Below are 27,553 nucleotides of genomic sequence, written 5' to 3'. Positions count from 1 at the left end.
AAATTGGAGATCAAATTCCAAAGGGTTTAGATCCAAGAATAAATATAGAATCACTAAAGACATAGCAAGAAACCAAACTAATTTCAACCACAAATTAAAATAACAAAATATGGTAGTTTCAATCCTTAAAGGTGGATCCTGGAATTCACTAACATTATTCAACACCAGGAACAAATATTCCAATATTAATTGCAAGTCTGGAAATTTTTAATTCAAAATTGTGATTATTTAAAAATTGGCGCCTTTTTCTAATGACAAATTAGAAATTTTTTCTTAGTTCTGAATTGTGATAATTTCTATTTATTCGGTTAACTACTAATTTAATCCACATAATTGCCAAAACACCTTGTAAGTAGTCATTTTACTAGGTTTGGTGTAAGTATTACTGCATTGGGGCCCAATTTTATGATGTAAGAGATCTTTTAAATTTTTAAAATCTCGAGAAAAACCTCAAGGGAGGTTTTTGAAATTATCCCTGTATTTCTTCTCTTAGGTTTGCTTGACTTAAATAATATTTTTAACCAAATGCATTCATCAAGGAAATTGGGAAACTTTTCTCTTAGGTTTACTTTACTTAAATACTAATATTTTTAAGCAAATGCATTTCATGAAGGAAATTGGGAAACTTGAAGATTACAAGAAAAATATAGGGATAATTTTAGAAACCTTCCATGAGATTTCTGACAATTTCATTAGCCCCCCCTGAAATTTGTAAAATTACACAAACCTCCTATGAGGTTAAGGTTTTGATAACAAAATTAATCCATCTAGAAAAAATAACATTCAAAAGTACTTTTAAGAAGAGATATGAGACTTTTATTATATAAATACACCTTATGCATGTATATAAGTTATATTAGTAAAAGAATGAATATAATTAAAAGTTAAAAACAATTAATATATACATTTCATCACTCAAAAAGTTCACATTTAATAAATTAAACAACACAAATAAGCAACAAAACTACATTAATGATCACCAGATTCAACAAAAATATACTAGTCATCACTTTTGACATGATGTTTACTATGATTCTTGTGATTTTAAACAGAAAATTTTTTGAATTTTGCCTTTTTTCCCCTTTATTCCCCTTTATTAATATCTAACGATTAAATAATTAAAGCACTAATTAACTATTAGTAACTAATTAATGAAAATAACTTTTAAAAATTTCTTTAATGATGAATGATGACTTGTATTTACAAAATAACATCAATTGATATGTTTAATGGAGAAAGGAGGGAAAAGAAAGGTAAATTTCAAAAAAATTTTCTGTTACAAGAATTACAGGAAACATCATATCGAAAGAGATGACTATTCTATTTTGTCAAATCTTGTTATCATTTGTAGTTTTGTTACTTATTTGTGTTGTCTAATTTATTAAATACGAACTTTTTAAGTAATGAAATGTATGTATTAATTGATTTTATTCTTTTATTAATACAACTTATATACAAGTATAAGGGGTATTTATGAAATAAAAGTTTCATCTCTCTTCTTAAAAGTACTTTTTTAATCTTACTTTTTCTAATTGGACTAATTTTGTTATCAAACCTTAATTTCAGAAGAGATTTGTGCAATTTTACAAACTTTAGGGGAGGTTAGTGAAATTGTCAGACATTGCAGGAGAGGTTTCTGAAATTATCCCAAAAATAAAAGTAGACTTGTTAAATCGGCAGGAAATGGGACTCTGAAGTTTGAACACTGAGATACCCTTCGACCAGATATGGAAAACTGACCTATGCGCTCAAAAAGAAAAAAAAATATTGATAATATTCCCTCAAAAAGAAAAGAAAAATACAAATTTGTTTAGTACTGCAGTAGTCCTATAATAGCTTTAATTACCAGTCTACCAAAGACTGGAACAAATTTCTTCAGTCAAAACAAGAAAAAGACAAACATATAAAAAGAAATGTTAATCTAACAATCTGAGGGAAGCAAGTAGAAAAATGACTCGATCCATCCCAAATTCAAATACCTCCATTCTTGCCTATCCCACCAATTTTCAACTGGCAGATCCAAGGAATAACGGGACGCGGGATAATCTAGCTTCATGTTTTCGGTAGCAGTCTCAAAATTTAATCGGTAACGAATGCAAATAAATGGAAGAAGGAAATATTGCATGAAGATCACTGATCAATCGGGAGGTAAAGAGATATAGATCAAAATCAGTTCGTAAGTGCCAAGTAGTTAACTAATTTTGCCTCTCAACTGTGCGTTACAGACTGCAAAAATGCTGCTCAGCAGCAGAGAACCTAAAGATGCAAGACATTTTGACCTTATCATACAATTCCCTTTGCTAGGCATCTATAGGGCACAACAAAAATTTTGAAACCCTGATCTCGCAAAGCTTCAGCGGCATTGCTCTTGTACTGCACGTATGCAATCCAATCCAGAAGTAATCAAAAGAAAGATCACAACTAGCCAAATCTCTAGTTGTAGTCTCTCTTCATGAGGATAATAAGCTGTACTCCAATTCTGTATCCTGCTTTTGCTTTTGGCTGAAGAAGGGAAGGCTTCCGGGATCTCTCTCCTCCAAGATAAGATTTATGGGCGTGTGCGGTGGATAACTATCAAGGATAAAGTCAATTTCCTCTCCACTAATCTCTTTCTGATTAAGAAGAACCTGCAAAGCAAAGGGCAAGGATTCAGTACACCACTGGGACACGTCAGAGTAAACTGCAGGAAACCACCCATCTGTTCCACAATTGTTGTATACATTGCTGCAAAATTTACATTTCTGGCGGCTAATGAGCGAGTTTTGTGTTCCAAAGATCACAAGTTAAACTAGGTCCCAACATTCCACCCAGACGCGATTCTTAAAAATTTGGAAGAGTATAATAAATCACCTTTTCCACCATCTAATTGCACAAGATAACATCTTTGACAGTGTTAACAGATTTAATCACACATGTCCACACGTTGTGGACCACAACATACCTTTACAGTTTTAAATAAAGCAGCTTGATGCCTTTTCAGCAGAGCAAGAGTCGTGGCATACATCTCACGCATTAACTCTTCTGTCCTCCTTGCAATTTCATCATCCAAATTGAAGTTGACAGGGCGCTCAATCAGGCCATAATCATCATACAGTGATCCTTCAAAGTCAAGGCGTGGACCAACAAACTTCGGACTTTTTCTCCAAGGAGGAGGTTCCCCGTGTATGACCATGGGAGTCTCCAAATTCCATCTGTCAGAATAGAAATGAAGTAACTAGGCCGGTAGTACAAGCAGTTGGACACTGAAATTGAGATCCAACAAATACCTACATAGTTATTATCTTACGAGCAAGCCAAGATGCATCAGCAAGGTAGTTAACTGATGCTCTTGATGTATCCCGACCAAAAATGAGCTCTTCTGCAGCTCTTCCTGCAAGTAGAACCTTTGCAAGCACACCGTCAACATTGCAATCCAGCTTAAAGAGGAATAAAAGAGAAGGAAAACATTCTAGTTACTTTAGGTTCAGACCTGAAGGCGGTGCACCAACTGTGGCCGTCGCTCAAACATGTAAACCTCATCGTCAAGGCGATGGAACACAACTTGGGACAAAGTCTGCATGAATCATATAGCAGGAAAATAAATATATCAAGAATAGGATAAAGTACACCTCACATGACAGACCAAATTATTGTATTAAAAAGTTGAATAAGGCAGTTTGGTCAATGAACTAAAACAGACAAGAATAGGACCATCAATAGTGAAGCTGCCCCCAGCATTATTGGCAATTTTTACAAGGGAGATCAGAGTTAAAATGAAAAAAGGAAAAGGAGAATTTGATCTATAAAATATTACCTGTCCACGGGGAATAATTGAGACACGGTCACAACGTTCCACTTGAGCATTCTCTAAACGCCTTAGCAGGTGAGAAGTCAGAGCAGTTCCTACCTCAGTAGTAGCTCGACGACATTGTCCCTGATGACCCAGCTCAAATCCAACTCGTCTGGGTCCTACTGTAAGACGGTCTACTGCATCATCCAGATCTGACTGAATAATTGAGCTGTGCCCTTTCCTAACTGCCACAAGAGCTGCCTCCTGGAGAAGCTGTGCCAGCTTTGCACCCGTCCATCCTGAATATGCAAGTATTGTCCATATTAACTAGTACAAGAAGACATCAACTATAGAAGATCAGTAACCCATTTCTTTTACCCTACAAGTAATTGGCAGCAGAAGTGGAAATAAAACTCCCATGACGACCAAGGAAATATAGAGCTGTTTGCCGTGCCAATCATCAAACAGCTAACTTCATAAGGAAACAAACCAGACAGAACCTTGCAGAAGGAGAAAAAAAAAAAAAGAAGAAAGAGTTACCTGGTAAGTTTTTGGCATAACTCGCCAAATCAACAGTTTCTGAAATTTTTACTCTACGTGCATGAACTTTTAGAATGTCCAGTCTTCCTTTTGCATTCGGAGGGCGGATTCTTATCTACATAGAAATGGAAATATCCATTAATAGCCTACCATACTGGAGAAGAATGTTGGAGAACCAATGAATGAGAATCCAACATCACAAAAAAAAAGGCAAAACAACAACAAAAACAAAAAAACCATAAAATCCATGATCCAATTCATAACATATTAATGTTCCTCTAAGAGATTAATGCCAAAGAAAGTCATTTAACTGGTGTTTTGGAAGTTTCTAAACAAAAAGACAGGACCTAGTACATTTAGCTAAATGTAGTTTTGCTAGTTGGCCCAAACACAATTTTCCAGACAATTCTACATTCAAAATCAGAAACATATACAAACCTTACGATCAAATCGACCAGGACGAAGAAGAGCTGGATCTAACAAATCCCTCCTGTTTGTAGCACCCAAAAATATGACTCCTTTTCCAGTATCAAACCCATCTAGTTCTATCAACAACTGATTCAACGTAGTTTCTCTTTCCTGGGTTGCTGCATTGTACAGGTGGTCGGTCGATTCACTAAAAATTCCTTGACGCCTATTTATTAGAAAATGGACAAAAGGGCAGTTCAAAAGTCATCCGTATTCTTGTTTCAGATAGAGAACAACTGTTAACATAAAAAAATAAAATAAATAAATTCAGTGGCTTTGTATAGACAAACGCATTTTCTCTGCTATGATAATAGCTACCTTGTAGCCAGCGCGTCTATTTCATCAATAAAAATGACCGAGGGCTTATTTACCTGTAAAAGAGATCATGGTATTCTTCAGCATACATCTATCCCGCCATATTATAGCATATATCTAAATATTCACATAAGTACCCTCAAAATACTACAAAAACCTATAAAACAACAGGGTATTATTGTCAAAGGGACTAGCGTAGCAGTATGAAGCTTGCTGTAGCCTAGCACTAACAAACATAGCTTCGACTGCCAAGTGATATACTATGACTAAAGAATTGTTTACCTTTCTAATCAGGGCTATCCAGAAAATTCAGATGGTACATTCCATATAAGAACATTTAGTGTACCTTCATCGCTCTGATTCCAACTACTCTAACACCCTATAAGATTTCCGTCAAGTATACTTCACCTCTAATCGACGTGTCCACATGCTACTAAAAATTCATAACCTGAAGAACAAGTCTATATAAAAACCAAAACCCTATAAAAAGAGCATGTAATGGTAAGTATGCACCTTGGCTCTCTTGAATAAATCCCTGATGCGGGCAGAACCAACACCAACTAAAACCTCAACAAATTCAGAGCCAGCCATTTGATAAAATGGAACTCCAGCTTCACCAGCTATAGCTTTTGCAACTAATGTCTGAAGAAAAAGAATTTACATATTCAAAATGACCCACAGGATTACCCCTCCAAAACTTTTAAGTCTAATCCTTAAAACAGATAACTGACCTTTCCGCATCCAGGAGGACCTTCTAGAAGTACTCCATGTGGAGGTTTTATCCCCATTTTATCAAACAATTCTGGATTCTTCAGGTATCTTACCAACTAGCCAGAAGAAACAGAGTGAGAAATTCGCTTAATTGCCAACTAAAAATGAAACACATCAATTCATAACTTAAAACATAGATTTTCTTCTTAAACAAGTCAACAATTAAGAGATTCTATGAAGTTTTAACCAGTACAATAACAGCCTACCTCCTGGAGCTCGTCTACCGCTTCATCAATTCCAGCCACATCACTAAACAAAACTCCAGTTGAACCCTGAAGGAACAAAATCAATGATTGAACCCTTTCATCTCTTACGAAGAGATGATGACAAGGGAAAGAAGAATAACATGTGAAAGAGAAACTAACATCCACACGGGCTTGTGGTTTAGACTGAGAGAATTCAATGCCTTGCCATATATCCTACACGTAAAGGAGGAAATATGAAAACGTTAATCAATTAGGTAAGCATTCATTAACGGTTTCATCAAAAGTCAGAGGATGCAATTCTCACCCACTTTCTGAAGTTTTTTGGTCTTCTTGATAGAGTAAAACGGAGGAGAATAACCATAGTGCCAAATACAAGTAGTATCGGTTTTAGCATTTCAATACTGGCGGAAACACCACCAAAAGTATAAACTTCGTACAACTTGGAGAAAAACCCTCCATCAGTGAAAAAATCTAAAAAAATTTCCCACACTCTTTCTAGAACACCAAAAATGATACCAAAAAAGAACTTGAGAAATGGTTTCACAACAGGCCACACTACATGGACAGCTACAGCAAAGATGAAGCTGGTCACAGCAAACACTGCTGAAGCAAGGAATCCACCAACAACTATGGCAGCTGCAGTCATGACAGCAGTCAACACTCCAAGTTCTACCATCACCCTACTTGATATTTTAGACGCTATGGGATGAGGATATTCTGGCAATTTCCCTACAAAAGACTGCACAAAAGATCCAGAAGTAAGCTAAGTGTGAACAGAGACAGAAGATTCTCCAACTCACAAAATTATTACATACGCTCGTCAGAAGGACAAGCTCTAGAAACTTTGTTCTTGGGTAGTAATAAATTGTAGGAACTGTGCTTACTAACCCCAGTCTTACGCAAATCAACATGAGGAAATCTTTTTCTATTTAAAGTAATAAGATATTGAATTTCCAATAAGTAAAATCAACACATCCTCACAGCCAAATCATTTGGGGTAGTTTACAGGATAACATAGACACAATTTTTATTTCAACAAATCCATTAAAGTTTATATCTTGGTTTTTTGTAGTGAATCCAAGTAGCATTTGCATCCTTAAAGATGTGATCTCAATTACCAACTACTCCACCGTTATGTGCACATTCTTTTTACTTGATAGATGTTAATCTCTGGCTTCTTCATATATGTTCTGCATTTGTCTATCAACTACTATCCATTTAAGTTTCTGAAAACACATGTTTTTAGTGCTTCTAATCCAGATTCAATCTTCAAGTATTATCAAATAACAATTCAACACCTTAAAAAATCCCAAACTTCCAGTGTAACAGGATCTACGCTGCATTCGTTTATCAAGACTACTTTTTGTTTTATTCCTGTCAACACGATGTCCTTTCTACTAGAGATAACAACAGGAAGATTATTCAAAGGCAAAAGACAGCAATAGAAGACCCTTCAGTAAAAGCTTCTCCCGACATTGAAAATTGAAAAAAAAAAAAAATCAGTGCAAAAGAAAAATAATTATGCATGACCTCCAACCATCCTTTACTTCTAGTGTAAGATATCAAAGGGAACAAAAGGAAATACACAAAGGAAAATCTAATTTGCATCATTTACGTTTCTTCAACACTTAACAAGAATTCAAGGTCAAGAGAAAATACATCCAAAGAAGACAAAGAGTAAGGGATTGAATACCATCATTTGCTTTTCTATTTCGTTTCGAGGTCCAGTATACTGCTCTAACATAACTTGTGCTTGGCTCTCATCCAGCCTCATTGCCCTAATATGAATTGGCAAAAAAAATCACAACAACAAAAGAATCATAAAACACATAATCCAACAAAGGGGAAAACCACAATTTTTCAATATTAAAGATATTAACCATTTAGTTCTCTGCAAACTCCTTTCACCCGGTATTTCTTTCAACTCAACAACAAAATCCCTGAATCCAACGCCATAAGGAGAAGCAGGATTTTCCTTGAAAGTCAACAATTTTATCTTATCACTTTTCATATATTTCCTGAAATCCTCAATACTCATCTTGGGCAGCTCCTCTACATTCTTCTCAAACTCCTCTTCATCGGAAAAATTCGCACCAAAGATTTGCTCTGGCACATAAAGCTTACCTTTATACTCCCTCAAAATATCCTTCAAATACACCTCCTCCTCAGACTTAGTTAACTGACCCTCATATCTTGTTTTGGAGAGGAGTGACTTCAAATTTAAGGTTTTCAGCAGTCCAACCACCCCATAATCCAAATTCTTTTTGCTCAGATTCTCTTTCTCCTTCAGCGTATATAACTTGTTCCCAATCAAATACCTGGGTTCAACTTGACTTGGATTTTCCTTCAAAATTCTGGTCACAAAATCATCTTTTTCATCATTACTACCATCCAAATTTTCAGAAGCCTTTGAATTTGCTTTGATTTTACCAAAAACGGTATAAGGAGAATGATAAAAATGAAATCTTTTTGCACTTGTTACAGGACAATTCAAATACTTTTGACGTTTTTGAAGTTGGAATTTGACGTGCAGTGAGAAATCCCGAAGAATAATGGAGGGTTGGGGCTGAAAAAGTGTAGGTGATGGATTATTCTGAAAGGGACCCAAACCCACAGCCGAGAAATACATTTTTTTTTTGGGCAGTTTGAAGGTTTATCAAGGATGGATTTTGAAGGCAACGAGAAGAGGAGAGTATTGCATTTTCGACGAACTTGGATTAAGAAGAGTATGCTGCTTACTACAGATTGCAGTGTGGCAGACCGAGGAATAGGAAGAGTTCTTCCTCACTGGGAGATGCAGAATACAGGGAGACAGTTTGCTGTCTTTGGCAGTGTGTTACTTGCACTTGCGCTTTCCTTACCGGAAATGCCAAAGCCTAGCATCCCAGATATGTTGCTCGAAACTATGTCGTATGGTAAAAGCAGAGTAGACCGATATTGGAAATAGTGAGGTAAAACAAATAGTGCTAGTTAAAATTTTCAGTTCTTAACTCATTGAACTCAGCCCCCGGGTTAAAGCTGGTGGTAGTAGGCTAGTAGCCCAGTTGAGTGAGTACCACTACCAAGGTTCGAACCTCGGGTACCACTGTTGATGATGTTGGGCAAGCCTCTCCCGACCTCAGGGGATTAGTCGGATCGTACAGTAACCAATTCATGGGTCCGGATATCCCTGAGTCTACCAAAAATAAAAATAAAAATAATAACTTATTTAACGTCAAATTTGCATGTACAGGAATCAAAATTAGAAGTTAACCTGTTGAACATTCATATGATTTTGGGCTTATATATGATCAGCAAGTGCGAACTCCTTATTAAGAAGTAAAACCAAATTTTTATCAAACTAGTTTTTGTATCCTCTTAACTCTTGTGTGAAAATACAGATTATTGAACTTCACAAGAAGATATAATATACTACAAGTATTTAAATGAGCATTCCAAGTCAAGAGTGTGTCAAATGCGATTAGCAAGCTAGTTTTTTTACGGTTCAACTCTTCCGTCTCAAGGTAAAAAAACAAAATTGCTGAACCCCATCATGAAACTGATTTAGTCAAACGCATTTCCATCAAGCCTTTAAGGTTCCAATATATCCTCTCCCATGGTGAAAAGCGCCATCAAGCAGAATGTGAGGGTGCAGAAAGCTAGTTCTACAAATTGCATAGGAATCCTTTACAAAACTTGCCCAGTCAAAAATTTTTCAAAAAAAATCTCCTTCACTCAAAATTTCGGGCAAACTTGCAGAGTTCCTTTGTTCTATCTCTGTGTGATTAGTTTACTTTTCTATGACTTCACATTCAGCTAATCTTTGTCCTTTTTCTCCCCTTAAATTAGAAAGGTTTCGAGCTGAGTTAGATAAAGGGAATTCCGTGCGTTAGCAAGACTAATTGGGAGATCATTTATGCGTCTGTTCCGGAGCTAAGCCAGAATTAAGGTTGACCACCGTTAAATTCCATAGTTCAGTGGTAAAAGGATTCATGAATATCGAATTGCATATCTACAATTGCCGTATCTTGAATGTCCGTTGGCTCAGCATATTAAGAAGCCTCTTTACATGACCATACAAAATTGGTGGACCAGCAAACAGTCTGATGGCTGCCTACTGCGCTTTTGCTGTTTGCTGGGCAGCTTCAACATACTGCTCAGCGAGTTTCTTCACTTTCTCCCCTTCCTTGATGAGAAAATTTGCATTTTGTTCTTTTGAGTGATATTTCATAACTTTCTCAGTTGTTTTTCCTACAGCCCATCTGTATTGTTCAACAGTGATAACACCGCTCTTGCACAATGGCCGGATATGCTCTTTGATATATGCTTCAACCTGTGTAGAAATATATAAGTGGATTTATCAGAAAATAAAACATGGATGGACATAACCGGTGAAGCAGTTAAAGAGTAGAGTGCCACTATGCACACAGTAAAATGGTGACAGAACAGCCTTTTCGTGTTTTTACTTTTTAATCGAGTGGAGCTATTGAAAATCCACCAAACAAATGCATTAGTGACTAGTACCTTCTTTGATACAAAATTACGGCTGTCTGATAGCTTGTTGGAGTCCACAGTAGACATCTTTTCCTTCCTTTGCACCTTTTCAGTATTTTGGGAATGACTAGGTGAATTTACTGATCCGACACTGCCCTGGTGAGCTTCGCTAACTGCTAAATTCCCACTCTTGGATTCAGATGTCTTTGCCATTTCACTGGATCCATGACATCCATTTTCCATCACAATCTCTTTACCGGCTACCAGTTCGCATGGTTTGACTAGTGCTGTCTCTGGATACTTTTCAATCAGTGGTTCTTTGTCCGGGCCATACAATTCCTCACATTCAGCAAGAGAAAGCTCCCCATATACTTCATCAACTCTGGTGTTCTGTGGTTGGTTATCATTTGCCCTACCATCGACAGTTGAATTCCCAGCATCTGTAGGGAATTCATGACCAGAGGAAGCCATTGTAGGTCCAACACCAGCTGATCCTTCATGATCACATATATCTTGGGAGCCATTTGATGCATCGGGGTTAAGAGTGGAAAAAAGAACTTTCATTTTTGACACCTCTTGCTGTAGCTTAGAAATCTTTAGAGCACTTGCACCAACAAAGTAATCATCTTCCAAATCATAATCAAAATCACCATAAATATCAAGTTCTGGTTGAGAATCCATTTCGAATACATTGTCTGGGCCATCAGATTCGCTCTTATTCAAGAAGCCAGCATCCTCCTTAATTTCCTCCACTGGTTTAGATGGACTATTTGGAGGTGTATCAGACAAAAGCCCAGCAGTTTTCAGTGCTTCGTTAACCTCAAGATTGGAATCATTGGTTACTTTTTCTCCATCACTAGAAACTCCTGAAGTCGGAGGACTTGTTTCTGCATCTCTACCCAAGTTCATATTATCAGATCTACGTGATAACTCCTGTGAACACAAATTTACGTAAACCAGCTTGCTGTTTGACTTATCAGCAACCTCCTTTTCAATATTAATAGCATCAGCAACTGCCAACTCCGTTTCTGCAGTTCTGCGTATAATGGATAGATTTGCTTTCCTCAAAAAGTGCTCCAAAAGGCGGTAAAGTTGAGCCTGTGCAATAATTTTTGTGCAAACCATCAAGACCTTGAATTGACAGCTTCCAACTATTACATTTCAGGAAATCAGAATTCCAGGAATCGAGATTCTTAAGCATGCCAAACAGGAAAACATGGATTATGGTACTGATCATTATACATATATCACATGTAAAGGTCTTAAGGCTTTTCAAAAGCTTGGAAATACTTTTAGATGAAAGGAGATTAACTGATTATGCTTTCAGCAAATCCATGCTGTGTATCTACATTAGTTTTCAGTGAGGTTGAAGTTCCTACAAAACTTGTAATAGCAATTCAAAAATTAGCAAAACTAGTAGGGCAGTAAGTTTAATTGCAGTAAAGACAGAAGAATTATAGTTGAAGGTGCAGGAAGCCAGACTAAAATCTGTAGCAGAGGTGAGAAATCCCAGAAGAGCATAAAGATGTTGATATGCAAAACTAGCAGCCTGAAAGTCCTAACAGTCACGAGAATGAGGATTGCAATTGCATTTCAAGCATTAAATTGGTTTCATTAGCCATATCATACAATAGCAATTCTAGTAAAATTTTGGAGCTAGTATTGCAAAAACCGGATATTTCTCGCTCAAAAGATGCTACACGTCAGCAGTCAACTCAAATAATTATCAAATACATCTTATTTTTTGATGACCAAGTAATGCTAATATCAATTTTTTATTCATTTTTTACACTAATTTCTCAGGTTAAGTCTCTGAAAAGAAGGCTAGAAAACAACACACGCTGTTTACCTGCCTGACTGCTATAGGGATTTTATTGTGGCGAATGGGTGCCAAACTTGGTCGCATATCTTTCGGTAGCTGAGCCTGCTCAATTCAGTAAAGGAAAAACATGTTTTAGCTCCCCAAGTGAAAAGAGAGGAGAAATTTGTAACATAAATGGAAGTATCACATACTAATAAAGGGAAATTTCCTTTAAGCATGACACTGTCCTCTTCCTTTTCTTGCACCCCAGTAGTAGGTGTTACAGCTGTTTTTCTAGCAAGAACTTCTAAAGCCCATTTCCTCTTATCAGTCTTCATGCTACCAGTTGCACTAGTGATTTCCTGCTCAGAAGCTACCTTTGAGCCACCTAATTTGGAGGTGGATGGCCTCTCTGTGCGATTGTTTGGACACGATTTAGTTGAAGCAGCTTCAGCCTTAACGCCTGAGGCACCCTTCTTGGTCCCATTGCTGTCTGAAATTACAGAAACAACTGGTTTCTTTGAAACCTCGTGTTTCATTGGATTGACTTCAAGTTTTTCAGGAGTATTCTGCTCCTGATTTTTTTCAACTGCATCACCTTTGGAGGCTGAGACAGGCCTGATGTTATGCTTCCTTGGGAAAATAGAAGTATCCGCTAAATACAATCTTGAAAGAATCGAACTTGCCTCGCCTTCTTTACGATGCTTGATTTCCTTGTTAACAGTATCATTTTGCAGGACGTCAAGAACAGATTTTAAGGTTTGAATTTTTTCAGGCCTTGATATGTTTGAGCAGCGATGTTTCCAAAACTCAACTTCACAATCTCGAGTCCATGCACGTCTTCGTCTTCCCCCCATCCCATATATTTTCTTGGTTAAATTTTCACGTACCTTCCCCTTCTGCAATAATGCCTTCTTTGCCTTCAAATCTAGAGGAGGCTTCTTAGTTTCAGTCACCGATCCTGACACAGCAGCCCTAAAAGCAGCCAGGAGTTTTGGATCAAAAAGACTTTCTCCAATTTCTTTAGAGGATTTATTCCGAACAGCTTCCCTGATTTCTTTTCTCAGCTTCTGAACCAGTACGGACGAATCTGCATCCTCATCAGTTCTCCTCATGATCTTTTTCACTCTCAAACCCGCTGCATTTTCTGATTTTTCCCTTTCTCTAGATGATATGTTACTAGAATTGGCATGTGCTAACTGCTTTGGACGTCTACGACCTGTCTCCTGAACTATATCCATTATAACATCACTAACATTTTTCTTTTCTGACGCACAAGTTGGTTCACTATTCTCAATATTTGTTGTACTTGAAAACTGTCTAGAATCATATGGAACAGGGTCTTTCAAAGGAGTCAACTTAGTTCCCTCAATAGCCTCAACTTTGACTTTCTTGAGAGGAGCATTAGCATCAATTTCAGCCTTGCATTCTCCATCATCCAGACTTCTGCAAACCATTAGGTTCATTATGAGAAACAAGATAAACAGTTAAAATGTAAAGAAAACCTCAAAAGGAAATTTGGTTTCACATGTTGTAAGATAATACATTACATTGACAGAAGTTTTCAAACATGAAGCACATAGCAAGCTCATACGGGAACTTTACCTTCTCTCAGTTCACACACATACAATTGATATCAAAATCAGCATCAGAAGTCTCACAGGACTATAAATGTAGATCTAATCAAAGCTATCTTTCCAATTCCATTTGTCATCCTAAAAAGATAAGTATTTTATTTCCTAGATTACATTTGGCTACTCAACACTAGATTAAACTTTGGATACTCGACACTTCAGCTGGTTGGAAATCCCCCACTCATAATATGGACTTTCTCCCATGAGATTCCCTTCGGTAATTTCCAGCTATCCCACAGAAGGGTAAAGTTAAGGAAAAAGCCAGTTTCCAAGATAGATGAATCCAAGACAATATACAATTATTGCCTAACCATGACTCCCAATCTTGGACTACAGATTTATCAAGTCACTAGAATCCATCAAACCAGTGACTAAACATAAATCAAACTCTTAGAGATCTGAGAACTTGTACAGAAGATTAAGAATGGTAATACACTTTATCTACTATATCTGTAGTATTTGAGAAATATCCTTATCTGATGAGAATCAAAGAAGCTCTAATTTGAGCTATTTGTACTAAACCTACTCTCTGACACTAACATGCTGTGTACGAATGGACCGATATTTTGTCAAAAGATTCACTTGTTCATTTCATAAGGTAATCAACTCCAAGCACAAGTTACTATCAACTCCAAGCACAAGTTACTATGTAAAACTTGATCACTTCATGGATCTATCATTGCTTTGGAGGCTTCTCCATAAGTAAAAGGTAGGGTCTTTTCAAACAGCACATTATTTGAGCACTGCAGTACTTAAAGTACCAGGCAGGCATATGAGATGCAGTCCAAGACTTAGAAGCAATCTTGCCTACGCCAATACTTGTCAGTTGTCACCCACAAAAGACAGTTTTTCCACATAAAACAAAAAGCGCCCAAACACTAGCATTCAGAGTTCCAGTAATAGCACAAATTACGAAAAGAAATATTACCCAGTATCTTTGTGCTTTCTCTTTTCACCACTAACTAGAGTAGTATCATCATCTTTATCAGGCATCATCCTGCCTACTGTAAGTATCACCTCTTCATGAGGCACCATTCCATCAGCTGGAAGCATTCAAGTGAAAAGGCCATAAGCAAGCCACATAAGAAAGAGTTGCACAAAAGCTTAACCACGTTAATTTGGTAATTATGCTCCAAACTGAAGTATAAACCACAAAGAAGGATTTAAACTTCATCCTTCTTGTACCTGATAAGAGATGTCCTGAGCTGCTTTTCTGGTAAACCAACCCAAGCTCTTGATCATCCATGGATGTATTATTTATCATGTCAACTATTTCCATATAAGAAAGGCAAGTAAATAAAAAATTGCAACATCTTTATTGGAGAATGTTAGGAAGATCTTGAAAACGAAAAAACTATGAACACCAATTACCAGTTGAGGATGAGTTTACTGATAAACCCAGATGAAGGTCTAAACCAGATTTAGCCATTTTATCCTCAAGAAGAATGGAAGAACATTTTGTTGAAGACATTCCAAGCCTATTGACAAGTTTTTGTTCTCCTGTTTCTTCCTTATCAGCTTTAATAGTCAAATCAATGGAAGGAAATTGTGAACTGAAACAAATATCCCCTGACAAGGAGAGTTTTAGTTCCTCTGACTCAGACTTTGGTACAAAGCCAAGCCTTTCACTGGATAGGTCTCCACATTGAGGAGCAAATGCAACATTACTTGACAAGGAAGCATCAGCTTTTGTGTCGGTTGTGAAGTCCAATGTTGAATGTTCTCCACCTGGTTCTTCAGCCCTTCGGCTTCCCTCAACAACAGAGACAACAACAGCTGTCTCACCAGCATCAGCAACAGATACTGACACCTTTCCAGAAAAAGCTGCTTCACCGGAGCCCCCACTTCTTGCATTTTCTGGCTCATGCTGGTTGCCTAACCTGGGTACTAGAACACCATCTAATTTTTTAGGCTGTTGATCAACTAGACACCTGTATCAGCTACAAAAATTAGTTCAAAGAAAGCAAAAGAAAGAACCTTAATGAAAAGTCACCTGAAATAGATAACCAAAATGAAAGTAACTGAGCTGGAAGGATAGATCAATCAAGATTAACTAACCCAAACAAGGAAAGCGTGTATCATAAGTGAAGAGATATACAATTTTTATTGGGTTGAAACTTTCTTATTGTTCAACAGATATTAGCAAGAAATTGTAACCAGGATTCACTTTCAATTGTTAGTAATACAGCCAGAATTTCCCAAAACGGGTTATAACAGTAACTTATTTTGCCTCATTTTGTAACTTATTGCTGCAAAAGAATTAACATTAAAAAAAAAGAGGTCTTAAAACAGAAAAGTAATCTTGTGCCCCAATACCATGCAGTGGCTTTTGATTTTGGCAAATGCAATGGTACTAATAAATGTGACATCCAATTCCCAGTTAACTACCTTGGGCAGAGCCATGAATTCTCACATGCACCTTCGGGATCAAATCCAACACAGAAGGCGTGGTACCTGATTAATGCACACAATAAGCAATTAGGAAAACAAGAACAGAAAAAATTTCAAAGATCATCAGACACAGAAGAATTTCTATGTCAAAAGTATCAGACAACATCTATTACAACAAATTCACACTTTTCCCTGAAACTTCTCAACTGGTACACTTCAGGGCCATTTATTGTCACAATTGCACATCTAGCACCATAGCCAACAATCATGTGGCAGCCTGGCAGGACCCAATATGCTAATGCTAAAGAAAGTAGTTCCAGTCAATGCCTTTTAACTTTCATTCAGAAAGTGGGCATTTCATGTGACTTAAAGCATCTAGTTTCCATTTCTAAGATGTTATTATGTAAGCTAGCAATTCATTGTTCACATAGATAGTCCCCAGAGAACTTAAAATTCGTTAAGATACAAGGATTCAACCTGTGTACAAAATGATTAGGCTTGACAAAGCATATTCGACATACCATATATCACATGAATCACAAGCAATTGATGTGTCAAGGTTTGAATCTGCTTCCATTGCTGCAGATCTACTTCGAATTTTGCAGCCATCACCATCCAAACAGACAACTGCCTACAAGATGACAAAGTGCATGGCAATTTCCTGGTCATAAAAAGACTTGCACAAAACTGAACGCCAACCAGGTAATAAAAAGCAAAAAGTATGAGGATCTGGCCAAATATACTAAATATAGTTATACTTTCCATGTATTTCCCAAAGAAATAATTCAGCAAAAGAGCAGTAATGCAGCACATCCTAAAACTTCATTTTTCACACCAGATGAAGGAGTGACTATCCTGCACATATTTAAATAGTGTTCTTCAAAATCATATTTCTTCAATAGGCATATGCTTTGTTTCATCATCATAACTATTTTTCGAAAGACCCATAGGAAGATGCAGTATGTGGCAGATCCTGAATCATGACATAGTCATTATAAACTCAATGTTGAAGCAATCTTCTCATGTTACCAAATAAGCTAAAATCAATTACTAAATTCACAATGCCAGATGTGTGTATCTTCATCTAGACCTTTCTCTAATAGATAAGGTACAAAGTTAATGATTTCTGAAAGTTGGTAGACCATTGATGGCATTAAAATCACAATTCCATGAACCACTAGATGACTTCATTGCCTTACATTTTCATCAATATAATATGATGGAAAAGAAAGAGTGTTATTCTTTCCTTCAATGCACCAATCATCATCCCTGCACAGACCAGACAAAATACAAATTACAATGTCTGAGACACCTAATTGACAAAAACAACTGTAGCACTTTCATTCGATGAAATAGTAGCACACACTATAGAATACTGAGAGCATCTAGAAAATAAAACTACCTGGAATATGAATCCTCATCAGTCTTGTTGCTACCAATAGTATCATATACCTTCACAATTAAGAATCATGCATCAGCAGCTTCTTTAAAAATTTCTTCAAGAGCTTTTTTAACAGGCTCTATGACAATTCTCCAAGAAATTACAGCACAAGGACCAAGAGAATGAATAAGCATTATCCAGAGTAAGTAGGGTTTTTGGCCAGAATATAGTATGAAAATCAACTAAAAGGTGGTCATAGAAGCAATAACCAAGAACCGTCTAACATTTTTGTTACTCACAGGCACACATGTGATCAATTGAAATTCATTCTGGCAAAGCGGGCATAGATTTGTGATTGTAGCCCAGTTGTCAATGCATGTAAAACAGAACCTGAAATTTGAATCATAAGCTCAGGTTATAATTTACATGTGATCCAGACAAGCTGGATTAACTTCAAAACTAGTAACAGAATCAGGAGATATAGTTCCACTAAATTGCATCTTAACTAATCACATTAACCAGAATACGAATGTTTGATGTCTAAAAATTACCATAGGCTGACTACCATAAGATATACATGTCAGAGTCACCAAGGACTATGAAAACATAAATCAGAAAGTTAAACATATTGAGCCAATATTCATGACAATATTGCAGGAGTATGGGTATGTATTTAGTACACCAGCAAAAGGATACTAGTCTCTTCTGAATAGACATAAGACCAGTAAAACAACTGAGTGACAAATACCACCAAGGGCCCCCACCTCAGCCAACCCTTGCCCACCCTCACCACCAGAAATACAAAAAAGTTTAGTGCTATATAAAGTGATCAAACACATACCAGTGCTGACAACAATCAAGAACTCCTCTGTCAATGACAATATCCATACAAATACCACATCTTTCACCGTCAAAATTCATATATTCCTGAAAAGAAAGAAGCCCATTAGAGGCACAATAACACACATTCACCATTCTTCAGCAAATTTATCAAAAATTGCTTATCTTGTCAATGTCACAACACATAGAAACTTATATTATGATTAAAAAAATTGAAAAACTAAACACAATCATCAAAAATCAGAGTTGAAAACAGAAGGAAGCCAGAGAAAATGAATCAATTTTTTTGGAACATTTTGGAGACTAAACTGAAATTTAGGGCCACTCCCCGAAAATCTGTATCTGACTTCTATGGCAGACTGGCAGTATTTGAATTTCATGGTCATAGTTCATCTACAAGATACTGGGAAGACGCCGCATGGGGGTGAATCAAAACGAAATCACTTGTTACGCAACTCAATTTCAGATTAATAGAGATCATTAAGAATTGGTTCATCGAATAATCAAACCCAGCATGAAAACAACTTAATGTTTCTTTGTTTCTAAAGCTCACCTTGGTAAGTATAGAATGTGATATATACAAACAACAACAATTAAGCTACTCGAGCTTGATTCAAGCTTGGGTTGATAAAAGCTCATTCCACCCAGGGCTTGTTATAATCAAGCCAACAATCACACCAGTCAGGAATGCAAATTTCAAGCTTGATAAGAAATCAAACCAAGCTTAGAATACAGGAGTTACAATCCTATGAATTGCTCTTCATAGCAATAACTTACTCTAACAATTAGCACTAAACCGTAAGCTAAGCAAGTAAACTAGATTATTAAAGTTTTACTCCCCAGATCAATTTTTTTAGGCTCTGAACAGTAAGAAGAACTAAACTGTGTAACCAATTTTACTGCCTCTGGTGATGAAAATGAATTAGAAAGAAAAATGACCTCATTATTTTCATCAATTCTATAGCCTTCATCATCCGATGTTCCTTCTGTAACCAATTCCACATCCATAGCTTCGTATAGACCTGAAATTTAACCCCAGAAAAAAAAAAAAAAGAGATGCGACTTTTGGAGTGAAGAAAATGAATTAACCAATGTAAAATTGAAACGCAATTTATGATCGCCTCGTACCTAGGACTTTACCAGTTCTAGCAGTTGAAGCTGTAATGTGCCCAAAGATTAACGGAGAATAATAATAATAATAATAATGGGGAAAGAAAAAAGAAAAAAAGGCAAGATCATCTGTGGGAGACAGAGAGAGAGAAAGGGGGCCGAGAAAGGGGGACTCACAGGCCCCCATTGTCTTCGTTTAGTATCCTACATGGTTCTTGCAAAGTGACTAGCAATGGGTCCAAGTTACCAGTACTGTTTAGCTTTTTAGGGCCTGTATTCAAGCCCATATAATGAGTGCTGCGGAAAGAAACCAATTTATTGGTGATGGCCCAAGATGAATAAATAGCTGCCTTGAAGATGTGTAGAGGCCTCAATTTGGTCGTGAAAACACCGCTTTCGGCCCTTTTCTTGTATTTTCCGGTCCCATTGCCACCGCTCGACGAGTCCTCCATTTCCTTCGTTTATTTTTTAGTAAATGCCGAAAAAATCACTCAATTATGTAAGATTGCACCGTCCGGTCACCAAATATTTTCTTTAGCCGAAGAGGTCACTAAACTCGTAATAGTGTATCTTTTTTGATCATTTTGTCGAATTCTAGTGTTAAAATAGTTGAAAATGAAATTATACAAGTAATACGCTTAGGTTTTTAACACCAAAAATATCTCACAATCTTTTCGAAAAGGGATGAATTGAATGATAAAGAAAAAAAGAGTATAAATAAAAAGTCTCAGATTTGAGATCTCTCACTTATACTGAAAAAAAAAATTGAAAAGAGATTAAGGATCTTCTCATATTACAATTGAAATCTTTAACCGCGCTTGGAAAAATTGGTCAAAATCTGAAGAGAATAAGTGAAGTTTGAAAATTCAAAAAGCCCTCAATCTTTGTTTCTAGTAATATGTATCAATGACTGTGAGACATTTTAATCTTTGAGAATCTAAAAGTGTACCAGACTATTAGTCCTGATATTTTCTTGTGAAAGTAAGAATTTCGGCAAATAAACCTAGATCCCCGAGCAACCTTCAAAAGCCGGCAACTTTTGAAGGCACCCAGGGACTTATCTATCCAAACCCTCCCCCCGCCAATACCGATGTGGGATTGAAACCCCGACAAGGGCCAAGCCTACTAGTACCAGACTACTGGTCACATGGATGCATTTTCAGCTATTTTAGTACCGGAATTCAAAGAAATGACTTTGATGACTTTTGCCAAAAAGAAAAAAAAAGGTTTAATGACCAAACGATATAATTTTAAATAATTGAGCGATTTTTTTTTTTTTTTTACCATTTGCACTTTATTTTTTGTTATTAGTGTGGTTTGTGTGCGCACATACAATGAGCGTAAAGTGGACATAAATAACAGTAGTGTGTTGTACTTAAAAGAATTTTGTATGTCCTGCTACTGGGGAAGAAAATTAAAAAAATAAGCTATCTCATGACTTTGTGTGCGTCTTGCTTATTTTATTCATGATTATTAATCCAAAGACCGCAGGATTGGATAAACAGCACAATTTTTACCAAAGAAACTAGAAAATATTTATATTATTCGTAGCAAAATAATTAAATAAAATAAATGGGTGACTAAGGTGTCATTCACCTCAAGGCTCAAACGGACCGCGTCTCAGTTGGGAAGGTCACAACTGGCGAAGCTTCTCTTCAACTCTCATATTGTGGACGGTGATGTATTGGTATTCTGTTACTTCTCTTCTGCTGCGTAAATTCGAACATCACCAATAGTAGCAACACAAATGTCCTTTTGCTATCTGCCAACAGATTGATGCAACACTTAGCCAAAATTAATTGTCAATGTAATGTTCCTAAATCAACTCGTTTAGGTGAGTTGGCCATGAATTTTAAATTTCTTGTTTGGGCAAGGATCGCTGCTGAATTGTAGTGAATCCAGAAAGTGCACTCTTCTGACCTAAAGCGTGGACAGAAGAGGCAGGACCCGTGGAGGGGATAGAGCTTAGAAGGTGCCTTGCTAGCAGTGTAATAGTTCTAAATGACCATTGTTTTCTTTTCTGAATAAATCTTATATACACTATTACAGTTGGATGCATAACACGTATGCAAAATTTAGGCTTCAAATTCAAATCTGAATTATATGTCATACATCCAATGATAAAAGTGTATACACTGTCGTGTCTGTGTATAGAAGAAGGTTAATCCTTGTTTTCTTCTGTACCAAATTTTCTTGGGTTAGGTGGTCTGATTTGGATTTGCCCTTATGACTTGTGAATTAACTAACGAGCCAGAATAGTCCTGTTACTTTTTAAGTCATTCTCTCTCTAGAATGGTCTCTCAAGTCTCATCTTCTGATTACTCTATTGAACACTGCACCTTCTCTAGTTGTGCTGAGTCTTACGCCACTTAAAATGAGGTCATAAGCTAATGTCAGTGATTTGATCTTTGAGTTTTTATTTGGCACAGCTATTAAACTATGGTTTTCGAGTGCAAGGCTAATGTGACTCTTAATAGTCCTCATTGCGTTTGCGGGATAACAAAATGTCAACCATCTTCTCCGGATCTGCAGACACACACGTTAGAACAGTAGTACTAATAATGTAGACAAATATTCATTTCTTAATAGCAGCATGCATTAGACTATTAGCTCAGTCCAATAGTCCATGCGTAATGCAACTAAATAAATGTGGTCCTGTAGCGACCCGGCATTGTCACAAGACTACGAGAACAAATAAAACAGAAGTCCGAAAACTGAAAGAAGAGGAATGCACCATTTAAAGAGAGAGATTAGCACTCTGAAGATGAACTCAGTTTGATGTAGCCTACACCAGCTAAAGAGCAAAGAAGCATATAGTACTAATAAATTGCAGGTGAAGTCACGAGTTCTTCCGTTTTTTATTTCCTTCATTCCAACTCCTAATTATATATGGTTAACATCTGGTAATTGTCTAAGTTTCCATATTTTTACAATCCTTCTACAACTCCATATAACATATGTCAAAAAGAGTTTGTACGATGTTGCTTGTAGACTTGTGGGATTCCCGGTCCCCAAGTGATTTTTGTGGACGTTATTCTTCATCACTATTGTGCGGTATATGTTAGCAAGTTCGACTGTGCTGCATTAGAGTGGAAAAGTTGAAAAGTGCTTTTGTTTTGACTTATTTTCTCATATTGTTCCTGCGTCTTCCTGTTTCAATCAGTTGCGGTGTTACCTGGAGAAATGTTTAAGAACTCGCAACCATCCCAGGGCGGTCCATGCCAAAAGCCACCAATCCCAAGTGGTCTTTTAAAGAATAAAACCAAATTCTGTATATTTGACATAGATTGGTATTGGAACGGTTATCTCCGTTCCTCTCCGTTCCTATCTCAGAAGGTCGCCTGAGTTTTTTGGTGCTGTATATTCTATTTAGTACAATGTTGAATTTCATTTGCATATTGATGCTGTTGTCTTATTGATATTTTTTACGATGCTAATCTTGACTAGGATGGTGCTGCATAGATTTACTATGATCAATTCAGTAGAATCCTAAGATTCACTTTAGTGGTTCAGCTAGGCAGCTAAAGGAAATTGAGTTGTTTTTGGTCGGCTGGAGATCTGGCAAATTCTGTGACGGACAAATAAGTCATCAAACATGATGGGTTGTCTATTGATATTAGTTGCTTGCCTGGCAAAAAATACCACTTTTGATTCATTTAAAGATGCTATGTTCATGTACTGAAGTGCAGTGTTTTTTGACTTAAAACACAATGCGGATACACAGTTAAACCTTTTGATTTAGCTGCGTTCACTAGGACGGAAATTGCTAATTGAACTATTAAATTCACACTGCTGTCTTTCCGACAGAGTAACTCTGCCCCTGACCATTGACAACAGCTGCTACTAAACCTCAGTCTAAAGTCCGACCACTCCCCAACTCTTGCAAATTTTCTTTCACTATTCCTATGATGAAAGCGTCTTGATTTGCTGGACTTAGTTTGCCTCTTTTACTGTTACGGCAGGTGCAGTTCTTGACAAACGCAATTGAGTTTCAGGGACAGGTATACAAACTTGCTACAGGAATATGAATTCCATGGCAAGCTGCTTTTGCTTGAAGAGAGCTGGACGTCCAACTCTTGAGGAGCACTCTATACTTGCTTCTGAGACATCTTGTGAGTGGATTTATGCAACAGTGTTCAATTCTCTTTCGTGGAACTGCAATATAACTAGGCCTTGATCATCTATCATCTTTGATTTTCAACTGCAAATAAGTTGATGCACTTGCATAGAAAGCGTAGTGCTGGTTGTCTAAATTGTAATGCAAGGACAATTGAACTCGCTTTTAATAAAGTCACAAGGTCATTTCAGAAGAGTGAACCGTCAGTGGTATATTACTCTTTTCAATAGTAATCTTTAATCCATAACAATTTGATATAACCTTCTTCTAGAGTTTTCTGTCCTAGATGATGTTTTATGATTCATTTTTTGTGTCCAGTTGACTGGTTAATCTAGTGAAAAATTCTAAGTCGTAATGGCTCAATTTCATTTGACAGTTACCGTGAATGAAGTAGACGCTCTCTATACTCTGTATGAGAAACTAAGCAGCTCCATCACTGATGATGGTCTTCTTCACAAGGTACTACGTCAAACTTTCTGAAGGTGCATGATATCAGATCTCACCAGTTCTGTCCTTTAATGATGTTAGCATGCACATTAGTCCATATCCAAGACATTAACTGCCTATATGTCTTGTTATTTCTGTTTCTTTAAGAACATGACTCCAATATCTTTCTCTTTTTCTGTCTTCCGTAATTGTAAGAAGAGACAAACTTCAGACTAATCCACAAAATTTGTCTCCCAACTTTTTCACTGGAGATATCTTGAGTTATTTGGGTTGAACTTTGAAACAGTATCATATAGAAGGATCATGAACGTCAATATCTGGTTTCCTCATCCTCCCGTATTGAGTTGTTAAGCTGGTAGGCTGAGTGCTTTTCATCAGAGGGATCAAAACCTTCTTGCATGCATTCTCATGCATCTATTTCCACCAACTTTGCTTTGTGCATCGTTTGTAACTCTACTTTGTGCTTTCTTGCAGGAAGATTTTCAGCTTGCTCTTCTTGATAGCAGCAATAAGCATACTTTCTTTGCAGACAGGGTTTGTGATTTGGTCTTATTCTTATTCATCAAACGATTGCCCTTTTTTTTTTTTTTTGGAAATTATTGCTAACTGAGGGCATGGTAAAGTTTCTCAAGAAAGGATTGCTGCACCATTTATGTTCCTCAGCGTTGCAGAAAAAAAAATAAAAAAAATAAAGCAAAACAATAGCGTATGATCTAAAATTACTATACTGCCAAATTCAAATTCAGATTTAGATGGAAAATGTGGTATGTTCTCTAAAGAAACATTATAATGGTTCAAAGTTTTGTCTCTCAATTAATGGCAGCAAAGGTCAGAAGCCGGGATGAACTTGAGATTATGAAATAATTTTCTGGCCCTGACTTCATCTAATCAGTATTTTCATAGAAAATGTCCTTTTTTTTTTCTGTGATGATGCTTTGCTATGAACTCTTTCTATTACCCTTATCAAGCATGCTTGTCCCTCATCCTCCAAAAGCTAACAAAACTCTGTTCCGTGTGCTCTCACAATTGCAGTTGTTTGATTTGTTTGATCTTAAGCATAATGGAGTTATTGAATTTGGAGAATTTGTTCGTTCTTTAAGCATCTTTCACCCAAGAGCACCAGAGGCAGACAAAATTGCTTGTAAGGAATACAGTTGGTGATTCTAGAAATATTTATTCTGCTGTACCTCATGGCCTAGTTGAAATATTTGAATATTTTAAGATTTGCGATCATCAAATGGTACAATGCAACTTCCTGCAGCTAACTTAAGGAGATTCCTTTTCAGTTTCATTTAAGTTGTATGACTTGAGGTGCACTGGCTATATCGAACATGATGAGGTACATACCTTAGATTGGCAGTTATTCCAATTCTTCGGCTGTTTTATTATGTAGCTGAGTTAAGAGTTAACTGTGATATAGGGTGGCATCTCACTCATGCGTGCTGTTCAATTCGTTTGGTATGTTACTCGGAATAAGTTTACTTGAATCCGGAATATCAATCTTGATGCTTGGAAATTGGCATATCTTATAAGATCTATCAGGTTTTCATTTCCCATCTTAAACTAAAATCAGCATATATTCTTTTCAGCGCATCAAACTGGCTTCTGCCAATGGTCTGTCTAAAAATTTACCTCAGGTTTTCCTTTATCAGTAGTTACGGAGTTTTCCAAAATGGTATCCTTCAATTACTTATTGCATGGTGAACTTATGATTTCTCTAAATGACCAGAAACGCACATCTTGTGGCCTCCATCTGTATCTGATCACGGTGCCCCTCTTGCATGCACATTTGAATTTAGTCATAAAACAAAGCAAGAGGAAGTTAGAAGCATATACTGTCTCAAGTCCAATGTAGAATCTGGAGCGTATTGTGCAAAGTTAATAATGTTAAGAAATATTATGCTAGCTAAGAACGAGATAGCATCATGATTGCTAGAGTATCTGTAAACAAACGATTTGGTTTGCTAATTTAGCTGTTTCAGCTTACAAGTTTTGTAGACACAAACGGTTTTTTTTTCCTCATGAAGGTAGAAATGATCTCCGAACTTAATTCTTTGCAGTTGAAAGAAATGGTATTGGCCCTTCTACGTGAATCAGAATTGACACTTCCAGATGACGTTGTTGAAGCAATCGTAAATAAGGTGGTGAAAAATACAGTTAGATGCATCAACTTTAGAGTTGTGTAGTCTGGTCCTCCTATATCCTCTTATCAATTAATGAGAGCTTGTCTAAGTTGAAAATTTAACAGACAATCATGGAGGCAGATCTAAAAGGTGATGGGAGGATTGATCCAGAAGAATGGAAGGAATTGGTGGCAAGGCATCCTTCAGTGATAAAAAACATGACTCTTCCACATTTAAAGTAAGTGATCACTTCTCCGGTAACCTACCTTCATATATCTGGAACGACTGTTGCTTGCTTTATATGTTGGCTAGTTTTAAAAAACATGTCTTCTGATAAACTTTGAAAATGCTAATTGTGCAAGTACATCTTTTGCAGTAGGCACGAACTGACTGATGCCCAGGAATGACTTTTTGCAATCTGAGCTTGCCTTGGCTGATTACTTGTGTTTTTTTTTCCTTTCAAGTGACTCCGGCATTTCTTGTTGCTTTTATGAGATTAAAATTCAGAGTCCCTGTTGCAGGGAGATAACTTTGGCATTTCCAAGTTTTGTGATGAAGACGCGTGTTCAAGATTCAGAGCTCTTCTCTTAAAATGACAACCAACCGACCAAGCGTACCAAATTCTAGTGCTCTCTCTAGTGGTGTAATCAACGAGAAGCATTTTCTTTTTGCAGGTTTTAATACGCCATCTATCAGACATTAAAAAACATAGCCTGATATAAATCAGTCGTCAATTCACTATCAATCCTATGTTAGGTAGTTTGCCATTTTTATCCTCCTGAACCATCAGCATATGATGCGTTTTTAATTACTATTGCTGTTTCTTATCTGATCTCAACTCATAGAGCACCACGTAATGGAAAAATATATCTGCTTCCCTCGTTTATTCTGATCTTTCTAAAGCTTTTGGTTGCAGAAGGGGCTATACAGTCTAAACTGCTTATAGTGCAGGCAACAATGTATTATCTGAGATCTTGAAAAGTTACAAGAATAAGTTACCATGGCCCTACATCTATCCTTTGCAACTTCTTGTCTAAAATCTTTAATATTTTAGTTTTGCCAAGTAATCCTGCATGTCACGCCACATTTGCATTTGTTGTTCCAAAATCTTTGTCATCCAGGGGAGAAGAATAATGAGCTTATCGAGGGAATAAACCGGTTGCTTGT

The 27,553-nt window shown here is 36.8% G+C and overlaps 3 protein-coding genes across 5 annotated transcripts; 1 reads left to right on the top strand and 2 right to left on the bottom strand.

Annotated features, from left to right (window-relative positions):
* Positions 1-2,104: 2,104 nt before the first annotated feature.
* Positions 2,105-8,975, bottom strand: LOC113779722 (probable inactive ATP-dependent zinc metalloprotease FTSHI 1, chloroplastic). Of its 2 annotated transcripts, XM_027325420.1 has the most exons (15): positions 7,950-8,968; positions 7,763-7,847; positions 6,374-6,808; positions 6,229-6,282; positions 6,070-6,135; positions 5,824-5,919; positions 5,606-5,734; positions 5,096-5,148; positions 4,748-4,943; positions 4,310-4,424; positions 3,794-4,068; positions 3,470-3,553; positions 3,271-3,383; positions 2,942-3,191; positions 2,105-2,627 (listed from the first exon to the last, which is right to left on the bottom strand). In XM_027325420.1, the coding sequence occupies exons 1-15, from the start codon at positions 8,696-8,698 to the stop codon at positions 2,451-2,453; spliced, it is 2,877 nt and encodes a 958-aa protein (XP_027181221.1). In that variant the 5' UTR covers positions 8,699-8,968; the 3' UTR covers positions 2,105-2,450. The 2 variants fall into 2 exon arrangements, with proteins under 2 accessions (XP_027181221.1, XP_027181222.1); XM_027325421.1 differs by lacking the exon at positions 2,105-2,627 and having other exon boundaries at positions 2,980-3,191; positions 3,287-3,383; positions 7,950-8,975.
* Positions 8,976-9,937: 962 nt separating this feature from the next.
* LOC113781080 (uncharacterized protein At4g10930) lies at positions 9,938-19,802 on the bottom strand. 2 transcript variants are annotated; one of them, XM_027326923.1, is made up of 15 exons: positions 19,718-19,802; positions 19,529-19,611; positions 18,591-18,676; positions 18,049-18,139; positions 17,771-17,820; positions 17,568-17,637; positions 16,890-16,999; positions 16,366-16,431; positions 15,349-15,908; positions 15,163-15,246; positions 14,906-15,020; positions 12,556-13,789; positions 12,392-12,466; positions 10,573-11,640; positions 9,938-10,381 (listed from the first exon to the last, which is right to left on the bottom strand). In XM_027326923.1, the coding sequence occupies exons 2-15, from the start codon at positions 19,595-19,597 to the stop codon at positions 10,163-10,165; spliced, it is 3,897 nt and encodes a 1,298-aa protein (XP_027182724.1). In that variant the 5' UTR covers positions 19,598-19,611; positions 19,718-19,802; the 3' UTR covers positions 9,938-10,162. The 2 variants fall into 2 exon arrangements, with proteins under 2 accessions (XP_027182724.1, XP_027182725.1); XM_027326924.1 differs by having other exon boundaries at positions 19,730-19,765.
* Positions 19,803-23,473: 3,671 nt separating this feature from the next.
* Positions 23,474-27,145, top strand: LOC113780960 (calcineurin B-like protein 7). Its single transcript, XM_027326754.1, has 8 exons — positions 23,474-23,811; positions 24,193-24,275; positions 24,738-24,797; positions 25,296-25,404; positions 25,550-25,602; positions 26,324-26,404; positions 26,512-26,624; positions 26,908-27,145. The coding sequence occupies exons 1-8, from the start codon at positions 23,724-23,726 to the stop codon at positions 26,975-26,977; spliced, it is 657 nt and encodes a 218-aa protein (XP_027182555.1). The 5' UTR covers positions 23,474-23,723; the 3' UTR covers positions 26,978-27,145.
* Positions 27,146-27,553: the final 408 nt, after the last annotated feature.

The sequence above is a fragment of the Coffea eugenioides genome, chromosome 8, assembly GCF_003713205.1.
Source record: "Coffea eugenioides isolate CCC68of chromosome 8, Ceug_1.0, whole genome shotgun sequence".
NCBI lineage: Eukaryota > Viridiplantae > Streptophyta > Magnoliopsida > Gentianales > Rubiaceae > Coffea > Coffea eugenioides.
Note: the sequence above shows the minus strand (reverse complement) of the source record. Positions and strands in the feature narration are given on the sequence as shown.